Genomic DNA, 25,681 nt, shown 5'->3' with positions numbered 1-25,681 from the left:
CATTGACTTACATTGTAAGTCGGAACGGATCCGCTCGCCTCCGCACGGCCAGGCGGACACCCGAACGCTGCTTGCAGCGTTCAGGTGTCCGCTCACTGAGCGGAGCGGAGGCTGAGCGCTGGCAGGCGGATGCATTCTCAGTGGATCCGCCTCCACTGAGAATGCATTAGGGCCAGACGGCTGCGTTCAGGGCCGCTTGTGAGCCCCTTCAAACGGAGCTCACGAGCGGACACCTGAACGCAGGTGTGAAAGGAGCCTAATACTTTGGAAGTAGATTTTCTACCAATTACACCAGTTAAAAGGATGTGTCCAGACGTCTGCTTCACCCTGTATTATTGAACGTTGTGACTCGTCCTATTGTGCCACAATGTGTAGTCTATTCTTGGTTGTATCTTTTCCTGGTAAAGCTGGGTGGCAACTAACATGGCTGCCATTTCAGTACCTACAGGGTTGTTATTAATCATTCCTGGACCAATGAATAGCAAATCTAGCTATGTATGAGCTGGTACATCACTGTGTAATAAGGCAGAAGGATAGCATGACATTACTTATCCCGTATTATACTTCAGAGCTGCACTCACCATTCTGCTGGTGCAGTCACTGTGTACATACATTACTTATCCTGTACTGATCCCGAGTTACATCCTGTGTTATACTCCAGAGCTGCACTCACTATTCTGCTGGTGCAGTCACTGTGTACATACATTATTTATCCTGTACTGATCCTGAGTTACATCTTGCACTATACGTATTATTATACTCCAGAGCTGCACTCACATCTGACCTCTCTGGTCCTGTCTCCTTTTGGTGCCAGTGAATGGATCCTATATTAATCATACAGTGTTAACCCCATGTTGTCTTATCTTTCTTAGATTGTTATTTACCAAGGCGAAGCTGGAGTACCTGTGCCGGGGGCCGGATGAGGCGCTCCTGTCCTGTAAGCATATGCTGCAGATCTGGAAATCCTGCTACAACCTCACTAATCCCAGGTAAGTGTCTCCAGTGATAATGGGGCCCACCGAGGGCCCTGTACCTATTGCAGTACAAGTGACGAGTATCGTCTCCTGCAGTGACTCCGGACGTGGCAGCAGTTTACTGGACCGAGCCATCGCCGACCGGCGGCAGCTGAACACCATCACCCTTCCGGACTTCAGTGACCCAGAGACAGGTGAGGCCCCAGGCCCGTCCATTGCCACCTCCATGCCGGTAACTCCTGTGACCTCTCCTCTGTGCTGGTGTGGGGCAGCTCGTAGGTTCCCTAGAGCAGTGTTTCCCAACTAGTGTGCCTCCAGCTGTTGCAAAACTACTACTCCCAGCATGCCTGGACAGCCTTTGGCTGTGCGGGCATGCTGGGAGTTGTAGTTTTGCAACAGCTGGAGGCACACTGGTTGGGAAACACTGCCCTAGAGGGTGTGGCAGGGATTTACAGTAGCTTCCACATCTGCAGCTCAATCTCCTTGGGTGAAATGCTCTGCAGACTCCCCATTATTTTATGGCTTAGGGTGTGATAATCTCGATGTGGAAAACACTTAACCCTTTCACATACTTAGATTCCTCTGTGACCTTTGCCACACTCCAGTCTTTTCTCCATTGTCTCTGTCACACTCCTTTGCTGAAATACTCTGTGCTGTTGCCCGATATTGGGAACAATACATTGATCTGATACAGTGTACCCCAGCAGGTGGCGAGGAATATATATGATGGCTCTTGTTTTATATAAAAAATAAAAAAAAAGACAGAAAAGTTTTTACCATTTGTGGTTTGATTCATCGCTATTTTCAAGATCTCTGCTTGCTGTCAGTGAATTCTGCTCTGTGTTTACATTCAAAGGCTGAAAACCTTTCCTGACCTAGTTCTGCTTATGCGCAGCTGATGGGCTTGTCACATCTGTAGCACAAATCTCTCTCCTGTCGTGTTTGTCACAGTGTGTCAGTGCAGATGACATGTATTGTCCCAGGGACTATTAACCTTAGAGTATTGTCTGGACAGATGCAATGGTAACAATCCCTCAGCTGCGAGCAGAATTTAATTGTCAGCCTCTGGGTGTAAGTAAGATTGTTTCCATGACAGAAAACAGAGTTCTTGAAATAAAAGTACAGAACTTTCCATTATGCACTGATTAAAGGGGTTGTCCACCTTTTATGACTTTTCATACAGCTTTAGCCAGACCCGTGGGGGTAATCGTGCTTACCTGCATCGACATCCGGTTTGACGAGAGTCATGTGACTGCTGCAGCCAATGACGTGTCTCCAATGTGTCACTGCTTTGGCGTCATTGGCTGCAGTGATCACGTGACCTGCTTCAAACCTGCAGCGATGGAGGCGGAGCCCAGTGGTCGGGATCAGGTAAGTATGATGATTACCCTCCTCCGGTGCAGCTATGCTGTGGGGTCTAGATGAAAGGTCATTAAGGCGAACAACCCCTTTAAGCTTTGTTTTCTTAAAACTAGACACCGGCCCTTTAATCAAAAACTCAGTCCAACTTATTCCATATCCCCTCCAGCAGGACCACCGCCCTTGTGTAACCCCCTCCCCCACTGCCTCTTGTACTGTCCATTTCTTCTCATGTCAGACTCTAGATTTTTGCAGTATTTCCCTGCGTCCCCTCCCCCATCACCTCCGCTCCATCTACAGGACACGTGGTCTTTTGTCCTAATTATAAAAGGTATCCACTAGAGCGTTATTATGAGGCCATCTGTCGGGGCCCGAGCTGCAGCCACACAGCAGCCCTACCATTAGGTTTCCAGATGTCAGCAAATTTACTTACATCCAAAAACAAGTCAGTGTGAATCGCCCCACAGTGACCCTGGTCGCTTCTAAAATCCAAAGACATTGGAAATGGAGGGTAACAGGAACGGCACGTAAACCGCCGCCACGCCCAACCCCAGCGTCCAGTATACATAATAACCCCCATGTTGTGTCATCCTCATCAAGTCACACGACAACAACTTCCCCGGCGTCAGCCGTGTGAGCGGGACTAGGTCAGGATGGGGTTTTATCCTGCATATAAGCAGTGCAGGTTCCCATTCACTGACAGCAAGCATAGATCCAGAAAATGGTGAGGAATTGAAGCGCAAGTGGCAGAACTGTTCATTATACAATGTGTAAACTTTATTTCCGTGAAACTGAACAGTCCCTTTAAAGATGTTGTCACATAAAAGGGCATCTGTCAGCAGTTTTGTCCCTATGACACTGGCTGACCTGTTACATGTGCGCTTGGCAGCTGAAGGCGTCTGTGTTGGTCCCATGTTATTATGTGCCCGCATTGCTGAGAAAAATTAGGTTTTAATATATGCAAATGAGCCTCTAGGAGCAACGGGGGCGTTACCATTACACCTAAAGGCTCTGCTCTCTCTCTGCAACTGCTGCGCCCCCTACATTTTGACAGGATCAGGCAGTGTAAACACCATCATACCTGTCTGGTCCTGTCAATCAAAGTGGAGAGGGCGCCGCAGTTGCAGAAAGAGCAGAGCCTCCAGGTGTAACGGCAACGCCCCCATTGCTCCTAGAGACTCATTTGCATATATTAAAACCTAATTTTTCTCAGCAATGCGGGCACATGTGAACATGGGACCAACACAGATGCCTTCAGCTGCCAAGTGCACATGTAACAGGTCAGCCAGTGTCATAGGTATAAAACTGCTGACAGATGCCCTTTTAAGACAACTTATCCCGAATCCAGTGCCCGCTCCCACGCCCTCTGGGCATTCATTTCATAGTCATGGCAGGTAGGTGACCCCCTCCGTCCTCATTTTCCTGGTACAGGTGTATTAGCCGCCAGCTTCCTCCCCACCTCCATCTCCCTGTGTCTTTGTCCTTCATTCTTCTCTCTCGCTTTGTTTTCTAGCCTCTGACTCCTCTTCCCTTTCGAGACCAGACTCTCCTCTCCACCTGTTTGTCACCTCTCATCTTCCTCATTCTCCTTCCAAAAACGACCCTATAACCAAGGCCCCTGCAAGCGCTGAGCTCACCTCCGGGCCCGAACCTCCTCTCTGTAAACTGGTTTCCTGCTCCGAATACTTGTTCCCGTTTGTTCCCCTTTTTCTGATAATCTGCAAACCTCAGAGAATATATTTTAAGGAGACCCCCGGTATGGAAAAGATCCTTCAGTAAAGATTAAAAATCTGAAAACCGCGTTTTAATATCTCCCTCCTAAGCCGCGATTCGGTTGCGTGAAATTACAGGCCCAAAGCCTCAGGCTGCACTACTGAGAGATTCGGATGAAAGCATGCCCCCTCTAGATTCCTGCTAGCTGTAGTGCGGTCAGGATCACCTCCACATCAATATAGTATGCCGGTCATGGCTATGAACATTGATGTGTGTTTGTCATCGGACCTTGGCAGTAGTGCAGCCTCAGGCTTTTGGGCCTGTAAATTCACAGGATCAAATCGCAGCTTAAGAAAGAAGTTATTGAAAAACGGTTTTAGCGTTTTTAATCTTGGCCTTGTGCAGTTTTCGGCTCCATTTGAAGAAAAAACATTCAGGTAATGATAAACTATTTGAATAGGAGCAGCTCGTGGCGTCTATGGGCAGCTATAGCAGTTTTGTTCTTAAAGGGACAGGACACAGTTATTTCAGCTGAATGGAAATCTGCTGATCTACCCCATGGGACGACACCTGTTTGATTGCCTTGGCCCCTTGTTTGCAGATTCCTCAGAAAACTTTGTACTTGTGTCTGGGGGTTGGGGGCTGATTTTTATTTGCAGTGACGCTTGTGCATTATCTTTTAATTTGTAATTTGTACCCAGTGTTTGAAGGGCGCTCTCCAGACATCCCCCACACTCATGGTTTTGACTCCATGTTTTCTGTTTGTAAGTAACACTGGCTTAGTGTCTTGCTTTGCAACCAGGTATAACTTGCCCAGCGGTCATGTGATAACTGCCAGCTGTACCCTTCTCTGCCAGGCGGGGGTGCCGGTGTTTACAATACTCTGGGCCCTAACAGTGCCCCCCCTCACCTCACCCCATGGCAGGTGAAGGATGTAAGCTGAGTGAATTGCTGCTGACTGCACCTAGTAATTAAAAGGTCTAAATATTGCCGGACTGGCCCTTTAATTATTAAAGAGACAGTATTCATTTTCAGAGGCTCCAGAGTGTGGTTATTTTAGGAGGGCTCTTCACTTAATAATAATAATAATACCAGGACTCTTACGTTATGACCTGTGGAGCTTTTATTTTTACCTGTTAGCGAGCATGCAAACTAGTGATAACGTGTGTCCAATCCGCACGTTACGTGGAGCATCTGGTGGCATTTTTGGGAGCAAATCAGCCGTGACAATAAATGTCTCCTGTCTAAGGTTTGAGAAGCGCGGCTGCAAAATTTTCGAGCTCCATCGCCCCCTCCCCCTATTTTAGCCGGTTTTCATTCCAAAACTTGCAGCAAATAGCAGCTCCTCCCTCATCCCTTGATTGACAAGTGGTTTACGGGGTGTGTACATTTATGCAAGCATTTTTCTTTTTTTTGTTTTGGGCTCCGGTGCACCTGAAGCCATTGCCGTTTTGTGTATACAGCTCCTATGCAGACTCGTTTCTCAATGGTTACAGACTACTAGCACACCCTCCGATGCAGTCATGTACTACCCCACAGACCGCAGAAGGAGGGAGTGGAGTAACACGTGACTTTGGGATCTGACTACACAGGGTTTGTCTGTAGTCTGTTACCACGGAAACAAAGGTTTGCATAGGAGCTGTATGATGAAGAAGTCAAAATATGGGTACATTAAGTAGACATAGCTTAAAATTTTCCATCTTCCAGTCACTAGTGTCTCTTTAATATAGATAAGGGATCTGATTGGCGGCATAGTTTGCCCTGCAGATGTCATAGGGCCCGCAGTCTGCAGCACGCATGCCCCAGGGGCCGCATTAACCTGCACGTGTGTCTGCCTGAGCACCTCCGCATGCACCTTGGGTTTTGCCGTGGCTGAGCCTCCTTCCCCCCCCCTGCACTGAACCTGCTGCATCCACCAGAGTTTTTTGGGAGTGCCGCTCGTGCGAGCGGATGGTTGTGACAACGATGCCGCCGATCTGTGTCTGCCGGTTACGCTGCACATGAGTCTGCTGCACCTGCGCAGCACGCTGATGTCACCTCACCCTGGGGCTCCCATTACACATCATTATCAACGTCTGCAATTATTGATCACTCCCTGAGATAGTTCCGTCTGGCACCTTCAGTGCTCCAGTCCAGACGCGAGGACGGGGCCCCTACAGTGAGCAGAAGGTTTAATTACAGGGCTTGGTTGTCTCTGCGCCTCACTGACGTTGGCATCTTTCCCGGAGCCTGCAGCACAATCCGTCTCGGGAGTCTGCGGGTTGCAAAACCCTGTGGTCATGAGAGGGTTAAAAGGTAAAGGACCCGCGTCTCGGCAGATGCGCGACCAAAGCGGGGGCCCTGCAGAATCCTAAATAAGTGCCTGAGATTCTGCAACATCGTAGAGTCGTATGTATCGGGTATATTCACTAGTGGCTTTCCTGGGGCGAGAGGCACAGGATGCCTCATGTTTCAGGGACGTCTCCAGGTCCTCAGTCAACCAAAAGGTTGATTCTTACAAAAGCGCGCCCCTCCCGTGCCGCAGCCCCTTCCTTCCAGGCTCTTTAAAGGGCGTCTATCAGCAGATTTGTACCTCTGACACTGGCTGACCTGTTCAGGGCTCTCACACGCGGCCCAAAACGGATCAGTTTTGCCCTAATGCATTCTGAATAGATAAGGATCCGCTCAGAATGCATCAGTTTGCCTCTGATCCGCCTCCATTCCGCTCTGGAGGCTGCTAGCAGCGTTTTGGTGTCCGCCTGACGATGCGGAGGCAAACGGACACACAATGTAAGTCAATGGGGACGGATCAGTTTTCACTGGCACAATAGAAAACGGATCCGTCCTCCATTGACTTTCAATGGTGTTCATGACGGATCCGTTTTGGCTATGTTAAAGATAATACAAACGGATCTGTTCTGAACGGATGCAGACGGTTGTATTATCGGTGCGGATCCGTCTGTGCAGATCCGTGACCGATCCGTAATAAACGCGAGTGTGAAAGTAGCCTTACATGTGCACTTGGCAGCTGAAGGTATCTGTGTTGGTCCCATGTTCACATGTGTCCGCATTGCTGAGAAAAATTATGTTTTATTATATGCAAATGAGGCTCTAGGAGCAAAGAGGGCGTTGCTGATGCACCTAGAGGCTCTGCTCTCTCTTCAGCTGCCGAGTCCTCTGCACTTTATTTCACAGGACCAGATATGGTGATGTTCTCACTGCTTGGCCCTGTCAATCAAAGTGCAGAGGGTGCAGCAGTTGCAGAGAGGGCAGAGACTCTAGGTGTAACGTGTAACAGGTCAGACAGTGTCATAGGTGCAAATCTGCTGACAGATGCCATTCAAGCTGCCATATTGCGCTTTGGAGTAGTGTGCTCCCTTCCCTGAGGCCTTGAGGTATTTAATGCCTTAGATTACGTAATTCTTGCCAGGTACTAATCAATGAATCGTTTAGATTCTCATACATTTTGGTCTCATTCTGCCTAGCCCCCCTCCTTCATTCATGACTTCCAGATTGTTGCCGCAGAACATGATCTCATTTACCTCGTCCGAATGAGTCATAATTCACCTTCTCGGCGCTGACATTTACCTGATAACTGCGACATTTGTCAGACTGGATCATTTTCAGTAACAATCCAGACCACCAGGGGAGAGGCCTGCCAAGCCACCGCGCAGCAAAGTTCACAGGTACCCCCAGGGAGGGACCTACCTACCACTTATAAAGGGGGGGCAACTGCAGGGTGGGAGAGGGTTGCAGAGCTTACTGTTCAATAGAATACTTCCAGGAGACGTAAAAAAAAAAAACATATAGCTTGAGCTGCTCCGTGCCCCCATGACAACACTTCTTGTCTGTGCTCTGCTGCTGCCTTCCACTGTCCGCATCCTCACAGTGCTGTGTAGATGGCGACGTGGCCGACTTCAGCGAGCTTCACGTCTGCGTGTGTACGTCCAGCACCGGCCGGGTCGCTGCACGCAGTGCTGGCACAGGACTGCACACAGCTCTGCTCCTCTCTGACTTCTCTCCTTTCCCCACTGCAGGTTCTGTCCATGCCACGTCCATTGCGGCGTCGCGCGTCGAGCAGGCGCTTTCAGAAATGGCCTCTTCTTTGCAGAGCAGCACCCCAAAGCAAGGCCCGCTGCACCCGTGGATGACCCTGGCACAGATCTGGCTTCACGCAGGTAACGTGCGTCCATTCAGTCTGAATGCTGTTTTGCTTGTTTCAGTCCCCTGCAAAAAGGACCCCTTACCCTCCTCATTGATGTGCCCATGCCAGTCTTATAGGTGGCACTTGTAAAATGACAACCTGTGTCAGTCAATGCTCCACATGTCTCTCCTGGACTGATACATAGTAACAACTCCTCAGCCCCGTTACTCTTTTTCAGCTTCTGAATGTAAACAAGAATGTTCCCATTCACTGACAGCAAGCAGGTAACTTGTAAATGGTGAGGAGTTGAAATACAAAACAAGGACAGAAAATTGCAACTCGCCACTTTTGAGAAAAGTGGGTTCTCTATGGGGAGGGTGGGGGCTTAGTGGATCTGACCCCCCCCCCACCACCACCTCCTCACCGTGGAAAGGCTTTTTAACTAATAACATAAAGGGGTATTCCGGTTGTTAGACGTTATCCTCTGTCCACAGGATAGGGGATAACTATATAGACCAGTGGGCGTCCCCCTGAAATGAACGGAGCAGCCGGTCGGCATGCGTGTGGTCACTCCATTTATTTCAGAGGGGGTACGGGGCCCCCATTCTCGTGATCGGTGGCCCTTTAACATCAGTCCTGAGTGTCCGTCAGTGAAGAAACCTCCCCCCTGGCTTCATGCGAGTCTGACCTTGTTGCAGTGACAGAGATCTGGTCGGAAACAGTGATGGGAGACTTCCCCGGCTGAAATTTCAGCCTCCGACTCTTTAGCGCACAACAACCTCCTGCCCTTTCGTCCTCCTCATCACGGTATCACGCGGGGATGATGGAATTACAGCGGCTCCACCTGAGGCCGCCCCTCCTGGATGCAGCATGTCATCACCGTGAAGGACTCCGCCGTGCACTATAAACTGACCGCGAGAAAGGCCAAAAGAGGACACGTGAACTAGCCCTTTAAATGGTAGCGGGGTGCCCACTGGGGCGACCAGAAGCAGTAGGTCATATCGACGTCTCTGGAAGGAAAGCTAAAAATTGCTTGTAAGTGGGTGGTTAATTCCTGCTTGTTGCCGCTCCTGATTATAGCCTTCACGTCTGCGCCTTCCACAGTCAAAACTGCAAAAACTATTCATAGCGGCGCTGCGCGTAACCCTTCAGGTGCCTCACCGCTCCATGTTGCTGGTATGCCGCCCCCTAATACCAGACTTACCGCACACAGAACAATACAAACCTCAGGGATCCCACCTCAGACCTGATCTGAGCAGCAGACTGTCTTCTGTCACTAGTGGGTGCTGTTTATTAAAGGGCCATACACTGCAGTAATCAGAGTGATCTGAAAGCACTTCACCCCCTGCACATATCATCCACGTGAACTGCTGCTCCTCTATTTTCTTCTTTTTGTCCAGCAGCCTTCTAATGTATCGTGTGTTTCCATTTCTCTCTATTTCCAAGATTTGTGCTTGCTTACAGTGAATGGAAAAATTTTCACTTCCACCAAAATCTATTCAGGCCAGCAGGATCAATCTCTCTTTTGTCATCTAGGCTGTTAAAGGGCATCTGTCAGCAGTTTTGTACCTAGGAAACTGTCTGATCTGTTACATGTGCGCTCGGCATCTGTGTTGGTCCCATGTTTATATCTGCCCGCATTGCTGAGAAATATGAGGTCTTATTATATGCAAATGAGCCTCTAGGAGCAATGGGGGCGTTGCCGTTACACCTAGAGGCTCTGCTCTCTCTGCAACTGCCGCACCCTCTACAATTTGATTGTGATGATGTTTACACTGCCTGGCCCTGACGATAAAAGTGCAGATGGCACGGCAGTTGCAGAGAGAGCAGAGCCTCTAGGTGCAACCGCAAACCCCCGTTGCTCCTAGAGGCTAATTTGCATATATTAAGACTCCAATTTTCTCAGTAATGCGGGCACATATAAACATGGGACCAACACAGATGCCTTCAGCTGCCAAGCACACAACAGGTCAGCCAGTTTCATAGGTACAAAACTGCTGACAGATGCTCTTTAAACTCACAGAGGATTGACTATAGACGGGATGCAACTGCAGCACACCCTCAGCTGTGTGAGCAGAGCAAACATCGGTGCATCCTCTTGAATGTAGGGGTGAACATAGCCCTGTTCAGCCTTGGCAGAAAATCTTGCTTGATCTCCTGGGGCAGCAGTCGTTTGTCTACGCTGATGAAATGTGGGGCGGCTCGGTGGCGCAGCTTTTGGGGGCGGTCGTATTAGGTCAGAGTCCCGCTAATCGGACAGCAGCGCTGGTTATTAAAGGTACAGGCACCTGATTGTAATCCATCAGGAGATAGACGACAAATTGACATCAGTGAGTGTTCGGATCCCCTTACACCCGCGCAGCAGGCGTTAGCTGCCGTGTATTATTCATCAGGTGACCCCGGGGCCCGATAACATTACCAGAAAACAGCGCTCAGCAGACGAAGCTATGAACGCTGCCAGGAGTGGAGACTAATCAGAGAGGCGATCACAGAGTGCCAATCAGTGCGGGCGCCATCCTATCTCTGCCGCCGGCGAATACAGTTCATATGTCCACTTGTAAAAGGAGCCGTCCTATGAAGTAGTTGCTTCTCAAGCAATTCCCTGATATTTTACACTTGCTTTACTTTCCACCTGATGGTGTCAGGTAATCGCTTGAATTGTAAATCCCTAATATAAACCTGCAGCGATTGAACACAGTGGCGGTGGCAGAGACCGAGGTTGTGGAGCTCTGTCAGCAGATATGGCGCCATCTGTAACCTGCAGCCCCTGCATTAAATATGGAGGATTTTAACAGGGACTATTAGGTAGTTGTTATGTCAGCAGTTTCCTGGCATTTTATGACCCCTCCATTATTTCCAAATACTTGACATTTAGACTCTGAGCTGGAAAGGTAGGTAGGTGGGGAGACTGAGGTCTGAAATTATTTCCTGTTTTCACGGACAGAAGAGAATTGCACGTTCCTGGGTAACTGCTGAACCGGCGCTTCCACGAATGACTTAAATATGCAGCAGAACTGGAGGAGTAATCGTGAGAATGTGACCCGCTGGAGCGGCTTGTGTGTGGTCACCCAGCTTTTCCAGACTCCTGAAGAAATATGCCTCCTGCATTACTGGAGATCTGCCGTTCTGGACTCTACAAAAGCTGGGTTTTGGGTGTTGTGGACTCTAGGAAAGCTGGGTGCTGGAGCGATTGATTCCACCTGATCTGTATAGTATTGACTCACACCGCTGCCTTGTGAGCCTTCACTGCCTTGTGGTGGCGCTGTCAGCGGCGTCATACAATAACTGCTCTGTTCTGCCCAATGCACGCGCCACGTCTGATGAGCAGGTGGATTGTGCGCGTGCTGCTAGCGTTATCACCTGTACAGGAATGTGCGTGGCGGTGCAGCGCTCACAGGGCAGGAGCTGGCACATTCTCACAACACGCTGCGCAGATAATGATCAGTGAAGCTGTCGGCACATTCTCTCTTCCGTCCAATGACTGAAAGACCATCAGATAATTCTACTATACCCAACCTTTACACATCGTGTAAACGGAATCCTCCAAGCAGAACTTCCTGATTTCATCATCATTAACCCCATATAGATTTATTATAGTAGTTATATCCTTGTACACAGGAGCAGTATTATAGTAGTTATATTCTTGTACATAGGAGCAGTATTATAGTAGTTATAGTCTTGTACATAGGAGCAGTATTATAGTAGTTATATTCTTGTACATAGGAGCAGTATTATAGTAGTTATATTCTTGTACATAGGAGCAGTATTATAGTAGTTATATTTTTGTACATAGGAGGCAGTATTATAGTAGTTATATTCTTGTACATAGGAGTAGTATTATAGTAGTTATATTCTTGTACATAGGAGCAGTATTATAGTAGTTATATTCTTGTACATAGGAGTAGTATTATAGTAGTTATATCCTTATACACAGGAGCAGTATTATAGTAGTTATATGCTTGTACATAGAAGGCAGTATTATAGTAGTTATATCCTTGCACATAGGAGGCAGTATTATAGTAGTTATATTCCTGTACATAGGAGGCAGTATTATAGTAGTTATATTCTTGTACAAGGGGGCAGTATTATAGTAGTTATATGCTTGTACATAGAAGGCAGTATTATAGTAGTTATATTCTTGTACAAGGGGGCAGTATTATAGTAGTTATATGCTTGTACATAGAAGGCAGTATTATAGTAGTTATATCCTTGCACATAGGAGCAGTATTATAGTAGTTATATTCTTGTACAAGGGGGCAGTATTATAGTAGTTATATGCTTGTACATAGAAGGCAGTATTATAGTAGTTATATTCTTGGACATAGGAGGCAGTATTATAGTAGTTATATTCCTGTACATAGGAGGCAGTATTATAGTAGTTATATTCATGTACATAGGAGGCAGTATTATAGTAGTTATATCCTTGTACATAGGAGCAGTATTATAGTAGTTATATCCTTGCACATAGGAGGCAGTATTATAGTAGTTATATCCTTGTACATAGGAGCAGTATTATAGTAGTTATATCCTTGCACATAGGAGGCAGTATTATAGTAGTTATATTCTTTGTAATTTCTCTTTTTAATGAAAAGCAGAATATTGCATACCACGACAGATTACATTAGTGTACATTAGGGTACAAGTCCGTCTTGACAATTAATTAGCATAGTACATAATACATATTCCATTGCATGGAAGGCAAAGAGATAGAAATATGAGTTATTTTTTGGATTGCGGATAAGACAGTCCCAAAATGGGTGGATCTTCGAGCAAAACCCCAAAATATGCGAAAGAGTGCCTGTGTCTTCCTGGCATCTCCAGCATCGATCAGATTGCCTCATGCCTCTGATGAACATTTGTTTTGGGGTCTGATACCATTGTGTGAGGACTTTATAGGAGTGTTCTTGTATTCTAGTGCATCTAGAGAAGCCGTGGGAGTGCGCGTGAATGCGCGGTATATTGGTTTGTCATTTCTACATTCAGCTCAGCAGCCCAGTGTCTCAGATATTGTGGCACTCCAGGGGAGCGGGGAGTGACCGAGGACAGGTAGCACATGGAGACCATGGAGACTAGTTTGCGTGGGATGGTGTCACAGGTCAGAAGTTTTTCAAACCAGGTCAGTTCAGGTTTATGTCTCTTGCTATCAATCAGTGGTTTGCTAATTGAGTTAAACTCAATGAGCTCCATGAAGTTGCAAGAATTAATAAGGAGATGAAGTGGGTGTTGGGCAGAAAGTTCCCCTGAAGTCGCCCCCAGGAACTCCACTGCTGTGTATTTGCGCAGCTTAATCCAGGTCGGGGCCACTTGTATCGTATTTGGGCGCATCGAGAAGGGGAGTAGGTCCGCTGGCATAGAAGGGGGGGGGTTATTTAAAAGTCTCAGTTTGTTATTAAGCTGTTGAATGACCAAGGCTGTTCCTCTAAGCAAGATTTGAGATCTGAGATTAGAGGAATTTAGGCCCCACAAGCCTGCCCTTTGGACAAAAGAGTTGTGCCAGTTCTAGTTCATTTCCCCAGGTTTGAAAATTGGGGACATGGAGCTGAATCCATCTTTTCAGGTGTATAGCTTGATGGTATAAATGTGCATCTGGTAACCCAAAACCTCCCATGTTCTTCCGTTGTATTAACCTGTTATGTGCTGACCTGGCACTCCTACCTCCCCACAAGAATGTGCTGAATAGCAGTTTAACTTGAGAGAAGAAGGACAAAGGGAGAAAGAAAGGTAACATCTTTAGTACGTATAGAATCTTTGGCATAATATACGCCTTCAACAGATTTTTCCTGCCCATCCACGAGACATACGGGATCCTAAGGGAATGGAGTTGGCGTTGAACGTCTTTCACCAGGGGTTCATAATTCAGATGATAGATTTGATCTAGGTTGGCAGGTATTTTAATCCCCAAGTATGAGAGATGGGAATTTTGCCAAGTGAACGGGGTGGTGGTTTTAAGCAGGGAGATCACTTTATTTGGGGCCGAGACGTTCATAGCCTCCGATTTCGTGTAGTTCACTTTAAAATTAGAGAGTCTCCCATATCGCTCAAAGAGGGATAGTAGATGCGGGAAGGCCTTGACAGGGTTTGTAAGCATAACCAGAAGGTCGTCTGCATAAGCGGCATTTATAAATTCAGGAGAGTTCTCTTTGAGTTGTATTCCTCTTATGCCAGGGTGTTTTCTGATGGCTTGCAACAACGTCTCCATGACCGTAACATACAGGGTAGGTGACAGGGGACATCCCTGGCGTGTCCCATTTGTAATCGGAAATGGTTGGGACAGGGTACCATTCACCCGTATGCGGGCACTAGGTTCATGGTAAAGGGTCATAATGGCTGTTTGGAATTGCTCCGGTATACCGAATTTATGCAGAGTTTTCCTCATGTGGTTCCAGCTCACCCTGTCAAAGGCCTTTTCCGCATCCCCACCCAGCAAAACTAAGGAAGCACCTCTCTCTTCTTGGCCAGCTGCATGGCCGAAATTAGTCTACATGAGTTGTAATTGCCCTCTCGCCCTGGCACGAACCCGGCCTGATCGGGGTGAATCAGTTTCGGTAGGAGGGGGCCTAGGCGGGAAGCCAACAACTTCGCCCAAATTTTTATATCCACATTAAGAAGCGAAATCTGTCTGTAGCTTCCACAGTGATTAGGGTCTTTCCCTACTTTTGGGAGAATCGTGACAGTCGCCTCTAGGGATTGTTTGTGAAGTGCGGAGCCCTTTAAAAGGGAGTTACACCATGTAGACAGGTGTGGGGTTAAGTTAGCTGAAAACTTTTTAAAATATCCAACCAGGAACCCATCAAGGCCTGGGCATTTCCCTACTGGCATAGAGTTGAGGATTCTCGTCACTTCTTCTATTGTGACCGGAGGCAGCAGTGTTTCCCTATCCCCTTCCTCTAAGTGTGACGAGCTAAGATTCTGCAAAAACCTATCAGTGGCTCTCTCTATATCGGCATCTAAGGCCATACAGCTGGCTATAAAACTGTTGGAATTCTTTTGCAATATCGGAGGTTTTGTGCACTAGATGTCCGTCTTTCGTGGTGATCCCCGATATATAGGAGGAATCCTTTTTTTTGTTGATATGAGACACATGTCTTTGTCTCCATGGGCATAGAAATGAAATTGGGCGTATTGGTATGCCCTGGCATGACAGGTATTAAGGTGGTCTTTTAATTTTTTCCGTAGCAGTGATAGCTCTATTTGGGCAGCTATTGCTTTGGACTTCTTATGTAAGGATTCTAGAGCTGTAATTTGTTCAATCAGTGAGTGGAAGTTTTTTTGTCTGTCCTTTTTGACTTTACTGCCTAACGCTACAAGTTCCCCTCGAATGACCGCTTTGTGTGTTTCCCAAATGGTGCTAATAGACACGTCATCCGTGATGTTCTCCTTGAAGAACCATTGCAATTTGGATTTAAGGTCTCTCACCCCCTCCTCGCTATCCAATAGGGTCTCGTTAAGTCTTCACTGCCAGGAGTGTTGAGGTTAGGCCTCTTTCACACTTGCGTTGTCCGGATCCGGCGTGTACTCCACTTGCCGGAATTACACGCCGGATCCGGAAAAACGCAAGTGAACTGAAAGCATTTGAAGACGGATCTGTCTTCAAAATGCATTCAGTGTTACTATGGCAGCCAGGACGCTATTAAAGTCCTGGTTGCCATAGTAGTAGTGGGGAGCGGGGAAGCAGTATACTTACTGCCCGTGCGGCTCCCGGGGCGCTCCAGAATGACGTCTGAACGCCCCATGCGCATGGATGACGTGCCATGCTATCACGTTATCCATGCGCTTGGGGCGCCCTGACGTCACTCTGGAGCGCCCCAGGAGCTGCACGGACGGTAAGTATACTGCTCCCCCGCTCCCCACTACACTTTACTATGGCTGCCAGGACTTTATCGTCCCGGCAGCCATGGTAACCATTCAGAAAAAGCTAAACGTCGGATCCGGCAATGCGCCGAAACGACGTTTAGCTTAAGGCCGGATCTGGATCAATGCCTTTCAATGGGCATTAATTCCGGATCCGGCCTTGCGGCAAGTCTTCAGGATTTTTGGCCGGAGCAAAAAGCGCAGCATGCTGCTGTATTTTCTCCGGCCAAAAAACGTTCCGGTCCTGAACTGAAGACATCCTGATGCATACTGAACGGATTTCTCTCCATTCAGAATGCATTAGGATAATCCTGATCAGGATTCTTCCGGCATAGAGCCCCGACGACAGAACTCTATGCCGGAAGACTATAACGCAGGTGTGAAAGAGCCCTAAGTTAGAGAACCTCACGGATGTCGTGACCGGAGCATGATCAGAGACCGTCATGGAATCTATGGTGGACCTCTCCACTATGTTAATATGATTACTAGAAACAAAGATGTAGTCTAGCCTTTTATATACTTTATGGGGGGCCGAAAAGAACGTGTAATCACGGTCTGTAGGGTGAGTCAGGCGCCATGTGTCGACCAAGTGGGTGTCTGAAATGTGTTTGTTTATTCTACCTAAGACTGACTTAGTCAGTTGTGAAGATTGGTCCGAGGCGTCCACAAGAGGGTTCAACGTAACGTTGAGGTCCCCGTCCACTAACCAGACCCCTTCAGCAAAAGAGGACCGTTTCGAAAAGTGTAGTAGCTAACCAAGAACCCTGACCTCGGTAAAGACTTGCCAAGGTCACTAAAACAGTCCCTAGTTTCCCTTTCACAAAAACATAACGACCCTCTGGATCCGTTTGGGATGCAATGAGGGTGAAGGGTACCCGTTTAGAAATGCCAATTCCCGCTCCCCTGGATGCTGGCAGTATTATAGTAGTTATATTCTTGTACATAGAGGGAGAACTATTATAGTTTGTGTGGCATTAATGAAGAAATTGTCAGGGAAACTGGTAAGTGACAACCACTTATCTCAGGACATTTATTCCCCTGCTCCTGTGTACATTGCCCAGCAGGGGGCGACACTGAGCTAGTTAGAAAGATTAACAAATCTGTGCTCTGACATGATTGGAGGGACATTCAGAGTTAAATGATTCAGTAAAACCTCTTCTGTACATTGATTTCGGGGATGAGTCAGTTGTTTGTGCTGTGGGTAGGTTTTATGTACCTCCAGCTTTCTGTGCAGGGATGGCCGGCATGGCACTCCTCCTTTGAATGGCATTCTGCTGTGGCACAGAGGGTTAATTGAGGACGCTGGGGTATGAGGCGCACTCTTATTGTGTGTGCTGAGGCCGCTCTCTTTCCATATAAAGGCACAGTGCCATCCAACCAGTGCTAGCAGACTTGTCATAATTGTGTGTTCTTCCATGTGATGTGTGCCAGGGTCCAGCTGCGCTGACATCACTTATGGAGGATGATGCACGCTGATTACTATCATCGCTGCAGCCTGAAATACCACTGCATGTGCTGCCGTCATGGAGGGCTGACCCCCGGCATTTCATTTGTCAGGAGCGTAATGTGATCTAAAGGCCAAGAGAAAAAAAAAAACTGCAGATCATGTGTGGAGAAACAATATAATATAGTGGTGTGAATCCTTTCAGCAACTTGCTGATGGTTTCCTAAAAAAAAAAAAAAAAAAAACACTAGACATTGGAATCCTCCCACTAAGTGGGTGATACCCATTACATTAGGAAAGTCTGAGCAGTTCCCTAGTATATCCTCACAGTTGAACCCAGTTTGCTCTGCAGCGACAGAGATTACTGATGGTTTCCGAGGAAAATGTGGTGAGTTTGAAGCATTCTGCATGTTACTAACAGGTTACATTGCATGCTTTATATTTGCAGACCACGTGACGCCAGATATTCTCTTGTGTCTTCACAGCGGAGGTATACATCGGGATAGGGAAACCGTCAGAAGCCACCGCCTGTATCCAGGAGGCAGCCAACCTGTTCCCCATGTCACACAATGTGCTGTATATGAGAGGTCAGGTGTCCGAGCTGAGAGGGAACATTGACGATGCCAAGAGGTGGTATGAAGAGGCGCTGTCCATCAGCCCCACTCATGTGAAGAGCATGCAGAGACTGGTGAGCATCAATAGGGGGCCACACGGCCAGTACACCCCCCCCCCCCCCCGTTACAGGTGTGGGGAACCCCTGTCCAGGGCCACTGGTGACGCAACAACTGCTCTGTCTCCCCTACACAGTCCTGGCCACATTACAATGAAATCAGTGGGCGGTGTAATTTACAGACGTTCACGTCGCCTCCAGAGCTGCATTCACAATGCTGCTGGTTGTTTGCTGCGTATATCGTCAGTACGTGGGGCTCCTTTTCCATTGCAACTTGATTGGCTAATCTGCTAAATAATGCATTAAAGGGGTATTCCTGTTATAATAAGTTATCCCCTATCCACAGAAAAGGGGATGTCAGATTGCTGAGACCCCCACTGAACACGAAAACTGGGGCCCAGTGACCGGGGGAACCTCCCTGAAATGGACGGAGCGGCTGGTCGGAAAAGAGTGCCGCTGCTCCATTCATTTCTACGGGAGCGCCGGAGATACCCGAGTACTGCTCGCCAATCTCTAGCACTCCCATAGAAATGGAACGACGGTACGCATTTCCGGCCAGCCGCTCTGTCCATTTCAGGGGGAGCTATAGTTATCGCGATCGGTGGGGGTCCTAGCGCTGGAACCCCCAGTGATCACAATGATATTCTGATAGTTATCCCCTATTCTGTAGAATACCCCTTTAAACGCCAAGTTACAATATAACTGGGACGACCTACTATTAAGGGGCATAAGAAAGTTGGGTGACAACCCATGTGGGAGCTGAATTGTGGCTGGATTGGTTGTCACCCAGCTTTCCCAGAAACAGATCATTACAGCTGAATAGATTTTGTAACTGCAGAGACTTTCTTTATTTTGGGCTACAGCTCTGGATTTGAATGGAGTATAGTCCATTAAGTCATTGAAAATCTGTTCACGATGAGGGAAGCGAGACAAGTTACTCGGTGCTGTATGCAGATCTGGATGTGAGCTGCAAAATGCTGAATTAATCAGTGTGCGTCTACTATGACCCCACAGTCTGTGTGTCTGGATACCCCCTGGGGCGCCCCCTCCCCCGCTGCCCTCCCATCATGCCGGCTCAGATTATGGTTATGACATAACAGAGGCAGCCTTGTTACCCCGTGTGGTGCGGCGGCTCAGCGCAGATTTCTTCATTCTTCCCGGGACGTCTTGTCAGACACCACAGGGGTAAGGCTGCAGGAAGGATCCCGCTACTTATCGACAGTCGCATTTCTGAAGAGTGTCCACCAAGACATGGCGCATTTTGGGTTCTGTATAAGTGGACATGTGGCTCCCCTGCGTCATGACGAGCCCCAGTCCACATGGTGCCAGTGTTTTGTAAAGGGGGATGGATCCAGCTGTAGGGTTCCTAAAAACCTCAAGAGGGCGCTGTTCTAAGTCACAGCTAAAAATCTCGGTATTGCGCTGTGCACGTACAGCCTGCGTTATACTCCAGTCACATCCAAAGCTGCTCTGTGTGCACTGTACTGGTGGCCATTAGCAGGAGTTGTTAGGAGTGTTCCTTTAAGAATTTACACATGAGCACAACGCAGGGACGGGTATCTCCAGAGAGCTTTTCCTGTTTTTTATTTTATTTTTTTCAACTTTTTTATTGGCAATAGTAAAACGCAATTACACTGTATAGACAATATTGCAGTATAGGTTACAGTCAGCAAAGCAGAATCAGTCCACAGAAGTTCGCAAACCACAGCACTGCTGCATACAACCTGTTTTAGTGGAGCTTTTCCTATTTAAGGGTCAAAGAGGTTGTTCGGGATTAGAAAAATATGTCTGCTTTCTTCCAAAAACAGCACCTCCCCTGTCTACAGGTTGTGTCTGGTATTGCAGCTCAATTCCATTGGCATTAAAGGGCAGAGCTGCAATACCACATGCAACCTGTGGACAGGGGTAGTGCTGTTTTTGGAAGGAAGCAGCCGTTTTTGTTTTTTTTCTAATCCTGGTAAACCCTTTATTATTGCTCTTGCCAATATGGCCGCCTTCGTTGAGTATAATCTACGTTTCTTCCTCCTCCCTATTTTAGAGTTTGATCCTCCATCATCACGGCCGCTACAGCCTGGCGGAGAAAATCCTGCGGGACGCCGTGCAGGTGAACTCCACGGCTCACGAAGTGTGGAATAGCCTGGGGGAAGTGCTGCAGGCGCAGGGGAACGATGACGCCGCCACCGAGTGCTTCCTGACCGCCCTGGAGCTGGAGGCGAGCAGTCCGATTGTGCCGTTCACCATCATCCCCAGGGTCCTGTGATGAGGAGTCTGGAGGGGAAGGGGGCAGCGGGGGGGAAGGCGAGACCTTCCCACCTCACACGCCAGTCATGCTTCAGCGTCACAATCGTAACCGCACCGATCGCCGCACTCACGACCGGCTGCTCGTGTTGTCCGCATGAAGCCTGTGTCGTGTCTTGTATGTTAGCACAGAGTTATCCTTCAGGGGAATGAAGATGGCGGCCGGCGTTACGTGCACGGTAAACGTTTCACCGCGCTGTGGCCATTGAAGGCTATCCAAATACAGACTGTATGCAGAGATTGGCGGTTGTATGGAGCTCCATATTTTATGACTGAGCGTGCCGTTTACCTCCCCAAGTTCAGTTTTTAATTTTCTATAGAAAGGGGCGTGGCCAGGCGGTAGTCATATTTCATAGTTTGACTCCGCCCATAACACGCCAACAAATTGCATAGACCGGAGCTGCCATACGCGTGTCACTCTAATTCAGGCAGCGTTAAAATGTAAGAAAGCTAATATTTGGTGTCAGTTACAATAACGGACACTAAAAATGCGTATACGCCATGCTATTTTTGTGCATCTATTTCGATAAATGTGGCTGCCGCAGTCCTGGGCCGCTCGGACTGAACCGGTCAGACACGCTGTATGATTTCACTCGGCTACTTGTGAACGTGTCATGGCGGCCTGTCGCCATTGACACATGGCTCCCAATGAACGCTGTAATATTTGGGCCTGATAATCTATATATTTCTACCAGATTGTAATGTACAGAGCCGGACATTATACAACGTCACGCGATAATCGGTAGATTCACGAAAATGTCACAGGCATGCCGCCCTCGTATATGACAGCATGGCGTCCGGTCATGTCGTAGCATGCATATTGACTCCTATCATTTTGGAAACAATCATAAGAGTCTCGTCTGTGAGGGTAAAAAAAAAAAAGGGGGGGGGGCTGGTTGCCTGTAGCAACGAGTCAGATATTACATTGATTTCAGAGTTGACCAATCAGCTTGTGACTTTCATTGTCTAGCATGCATCTGTAAAATGTGAGCTGGAACATGATTGGTTGCTATGGACGGTTACAGAATGAAAGCAGCAATGTGATTGGTTAGCTTCTCTGAAGACTGGAATGCGGTTGCTATGGGCAACTACTAGATCTTGTCCCTCCGTCATAACGTCTATGGATATTGTAAATAATCCTCCCTTCCGCCATCGTCCCTCCCCTCCTCGTATCGGCTCGCCGGGGGAATGTTCCTGCCTGTCGTCCTAGAAATCACTATATTATCAGAGATTTATATTTTGCCTGTTACAAGACGACGTGGAAATAATGTTCTATTTATGTTTTTTTGTTTAGTTTTTTTTTCAATGTGGGCTCAGAGATTATTTATGGGGACGTGTAAGACGCTCGGGTGACATTCCTCGTGTTCTATGAAGATTTACAGATCACAATGTCAATAAAATCATTTTTTAAAGGAAGCTTTGTTGTATGTGTTAACTCGTGTGATGTTGCACCACGCCAAACACTGGCGACGAAGGATCTAATAGACATAAAGAGTTTTACAGTTCTCTGGATGCAGCCTGCAGTGTAAAGAATGGAGGTTTTTCTTTTCCGATAACTTCAGGATGGATCGTTGGGGGAATTACGTCTTTTTTTTCTTTAAGGCAGCACTCACATGACTGTATTTTTGGTCTGTGTCCGATCCACGTTTTTTTACAGATCGCACGCGGACCCATTAATTTTTATGGGGCCGCAAAAAATGCAGACAACAGACAGATGTCCATCTATGTGCAGTCCGGATCCGTGCAGTCGAGATGCACATTATAGGACATGTTCTATTCTTGTCATTTTTGTATTTTTCCTTTTGTTTCCCTTTCTTATTGGGGCCTGTGGCATGCGCAAGGACCGCATCTGTATTTTGCAGATCCGCGATCTGCAGATCGCAAAATGGATGCGGTTGTGTGAATGCACCCTTCTTGTGGAAAATCCCTTTCTAGCCATATTTACGGGGGAAAAACCCGCAGGAAGAATTCACTTAAAATTTAGCATGTCCGTATGGACTGCAGCCATTGCACTACAAAACGTGTCCAAGCTCTGAAGCGCCGCGCAGTTGTTTGAGGCGTCACGCCGCTGACCCTGCCATACAGAACTTCATCAGTAGCCGCAGGATAAATCTCCATGTTCATCGTCCTCATAGACTATGGCGTATATAAGAGAGGCCATAAACATGACGTGAACAGAGACGGAACGATTTTCCATCTGGCGGAGAAGGCCGCACTCGTGTATTGTTGTCCATGGAGGCTGCGGGGGTCACTGAATTCAGGATCCTGCATTGGAGGGACTGACCACAGGGTGGGGGAAGGGGGGGGGGATCCTGTATTTAATGTTCAGCACCATCGCATCCCCCTGGGGGTTATAAGTGTGGCGTCCGCCCACGCGCTGACCTACATTTCCTGCACACGGTGAGGTTTTATTAATGAACATACGGTGAGGTCTCCTGAGCGAACGGCGCACAGCTGAATCACAGATATATAGGTCTGGGCTACAGAGGATTCCCGGCCGAGAGATGGAATAAATGGGGCGCGATAAATCCGATGCATTAACCAGCGTCCGACATAGCCCCGTTCACTGGACGCTGCCATCATGTGAAATAGAGCAGACATTACTGGTTATTTTTATCGGGAAATCCCCGCTATATCAGTCGTTCCTGTGCAGGAAAGCTGGGTGACTACCATAAGGACCGCCATTACACTCGCCCAACTTTTCTAGTCACCGGGATGGTCAGTCTGCCTTATGATGGAAGCAGTAGATGTGTCAGACTTAACCTGTTCTACCTTTATTTTTTACATTGCGGTCCACAAAAAAAAAAAAAAAAAAATGCAACACGGACGTCATCCGTATTTTGCAAATCCGCATTTTGCGTACCGAAAAATACAGTGGTGTGCATGAGGCCGCAAAGAGTCTCTGACCCAGTCATCACAATTTGGTACTTGTCAGAGTCACGCAGATCTATATGCTTGCCCGTTTGTTTTTTTTTTGCTTCCAACACATCAACTTAAAGGGGTTCTCTGGGAATTAACAAAATGAAAATGCTTAACCCCTTCAGTGCCAAGCCACTTTTTACCTTAAATCCCAGGCCAATTTTTGCAAATCTGACACTTTATGTGGTAATAACTTTAAAACACTTATCCAGGCCATTCTGAGATTGTTTTCTCGTCATATCTTGTACTTCATGACAGTGGTAAAATTGAGTCAAAAAATTTAATTTTTATTTATAAAAAAAAATACCAAATTTACGAAAAGTTTTGAAAAATTAGAAAATTTCCAAATTTCTATTTCTCTACTTTTATAATAGTTAGTAATATCTCGAAAAATAGTTATTTTACATTCCCCATATGTCTACTTCATGTTTGGATAATTTTGTGAATGCCATTTTATTTTTTGGGGACGTTACAAGGCTTAGAAGTTTAGAAGCCAATCTTGACATTTTCAGAAAATTTCCAAAACCCACTTTTTAAGGACCAGTTCAGGTCTAAAGTCACTTTGTGGTTTAATAGAAACCACCCAAAAATGACCCCATTTTAGAAACTACACCCCTCAAAGTATTCAAAACTGATTTTACAAACGTTGCTAACCCTTTAGGTGTTCCACAAGAATTAATGGAAAATGGAGAAGAAATTTCAGAATTTTTAATTTTAATACATTTTTTTTCCACTAACAAAGCAAGGGTTACCAGCCAAACAAAACTCAATATTTATTGCGCTGAATCTGTAGTTTACAGAAACACCCCATATGTGGTCGTAAACTACTGTATGGGCAGACGGCATTGCGCAGAAGGAAAGGAACGCTATATGGTTTTTGGAAAGCAGATTTTACTGGGATAATTCTTAGCTGCCATGTCACATTTGAAAGACCCCCTGATCATTTTTGCTGGATGTTTTATTGGCACTATTTTGGGGTGCATATGACTTTTTGATCCCTTGGTATTACACTTTTTGTGATGTAAGGTGACAAAAAATTGCTTTTTTGACACCGTTTTTATTATAATTTTTTTTACGGTGTTCATCCGAGGGGTTAGGTCATGTGGTATTTTTATAGAGCAGGTTGTTACAAACACGGCAATACCTAATATGTCTATTTTTTTTTTTTTTTTTTAAATAGGGGGGGGGGAGTTTTACTCTATTTTGGGAAAGGACGTTTTTTTTTTTTCTTAAACTTTTTTTCACTATATTTTTCACTATATTTTTTGTCCCACTCTGGGACTTCAACTTTTGAGGGTCTGATCCCTTTTACAATGCATTACAATACTTCTGTATTGTAATGCATTGGCTATAAGTGTATTACCACTATAATACGCTTACAGCCTGCTTGCCTGTGAGATCCAGGGGGCTGGATCTCACCGGCTCTCCCGGAAGGCAGCCACAATGCCTAAGGAAGTCATAGGGCTGCCTTCCCTGCCATCGGGTCACCGTCATAGCATTGCGGGGACCCCATGGACACCGGACCCGTGTGGATACCGCACGTGCCCGCGGCCGTGCAAGGGTTAATTGGTGTTTTCACCGATGCCGGAGCATACAGCAGGGGTCCGGGATAGCCGGACCCCTGCCTCTGATCGGGCGGGCGCAGCTCCTGCACCCGCCTGATCAGCCCGCCGTACCTGTACTGCGCTGGCATTTCTGTCCCACATTTCTGCGCCATACATGTACGGCGCTGGTATCCTAAGGGTTAAATATTACTTGACTATAAACATATTCCCAAATACTTTTTATTAGTTATAATGGCTTGTTTTGTCTGGGGAGCAATCATTAGGAGAAATAAAATGGCCGCCGTCCTATTAGTACACACAAAACCTGTCCTAATCACACAGGACAAGATACTTCACAACACTGAGCTAAAGAGCTGCCTCATCCTCCTCTCTGCCTGTCAGGGATTATGATTCTGAATACAGCTGATAAGATCTTCAGCTGAATCTCTGTAGGAATGGAGGAGACATGAAGTACAGAAATGTGGGTGGGGGTAATGAGCAGCAGCACGCAGTCTCCATTACCACAGTCCCACATTACCCCAGTCTGTCCTGTCCGTCCTCTCTGTACTTCATGTCTCCTCATGAGCTCCATTCCTACAGAGATTCAGCTGAAGATCTTATCAGTTGTATTCAGTATTTTATAATCCCTGACAAGTAGAGCAGAGAGGAGGATAAGGCGGCTTTTAGTTCAGTGTTGTGAAGTAACTTGTGCTGCTGTGAGCTTAGGACAGGTTTTGTGTGTACTAATAGGACAGCAGTCATTTTATTTCTCCTAATGATTGCTTC

General features: G+C 47.0%; 1 protein-coding gene across 4 annotated transcripts in view; it reads left to right on the top strand.

Annotated features, from left to right (window-relative positions):
* The window catches only part of TTC7B (tetratricopeptide repeat domain 7B), a 56,957-nt gene extending 35,109 nt beyond the window's left edge, over nucleotides 1-21,848 (top strand). The window contains exons 16-22 of one of the 4 annotated variants that reach the window (XM_044271209.1): nucleotides 873-989; nucleotides 1,071-1,168; nucleotides 3,847-3,993; nucleotides 4,757-4,810; nucleotides 8,063-8,203; nucleotides 17,950-18,152; nucleotides 20,173-21,848. In XM_044271209.1, the coding sequence (XP_044127144.1) occupies nucleotides 873-989; nucleotides 1,071-1,168; nucleotides 3,847-3,993; nucleotides 4,757-4,810; nucleotides 8,063-8,203; nucleotides 17,950-18,152; nucleotides 20,173-20,394 (982 nt within the window). In that variant the 3' untranslated portion in view covers nucleotides 20,395-21,848. Of the gene's footprint in view, nucleotides 1-872; nucleotides 990-1,070; nucleotides 1,169-3,846; nucleotides 3,994-4,747; nucleotides 4,811-8,062; nucleotides 8,204-17,949; nucleotides 18,153-20,172 lie in introns of all 4 variants that reach the window. The other 3 variants (XM_044271206.1, XM_044271205.1, XM_044271208.1) reach the window with 3 other exon arrangements.
* Nucleotides 21,849-25,681: the final 3,833 nt, after the last annotated feature.

This window comes from Bufo gargarizans, chromosome 11 (genome assembly GCF_014858855.1).
Source record: "Bufo gargarizans isolate SCDJY-AF-19 chromosome 11, ASM1485885v1, whole genome shotgun sequence".
Taxonomy (NCBI): Eukaryota; Metazoa; Chordata; class Amphibia; order Anura; family Bufonidae; genus Bufo; species Bufo gargarizans.
This window is presented reverse-complemented; position numbering and strand designations above follow the sequence as displayed.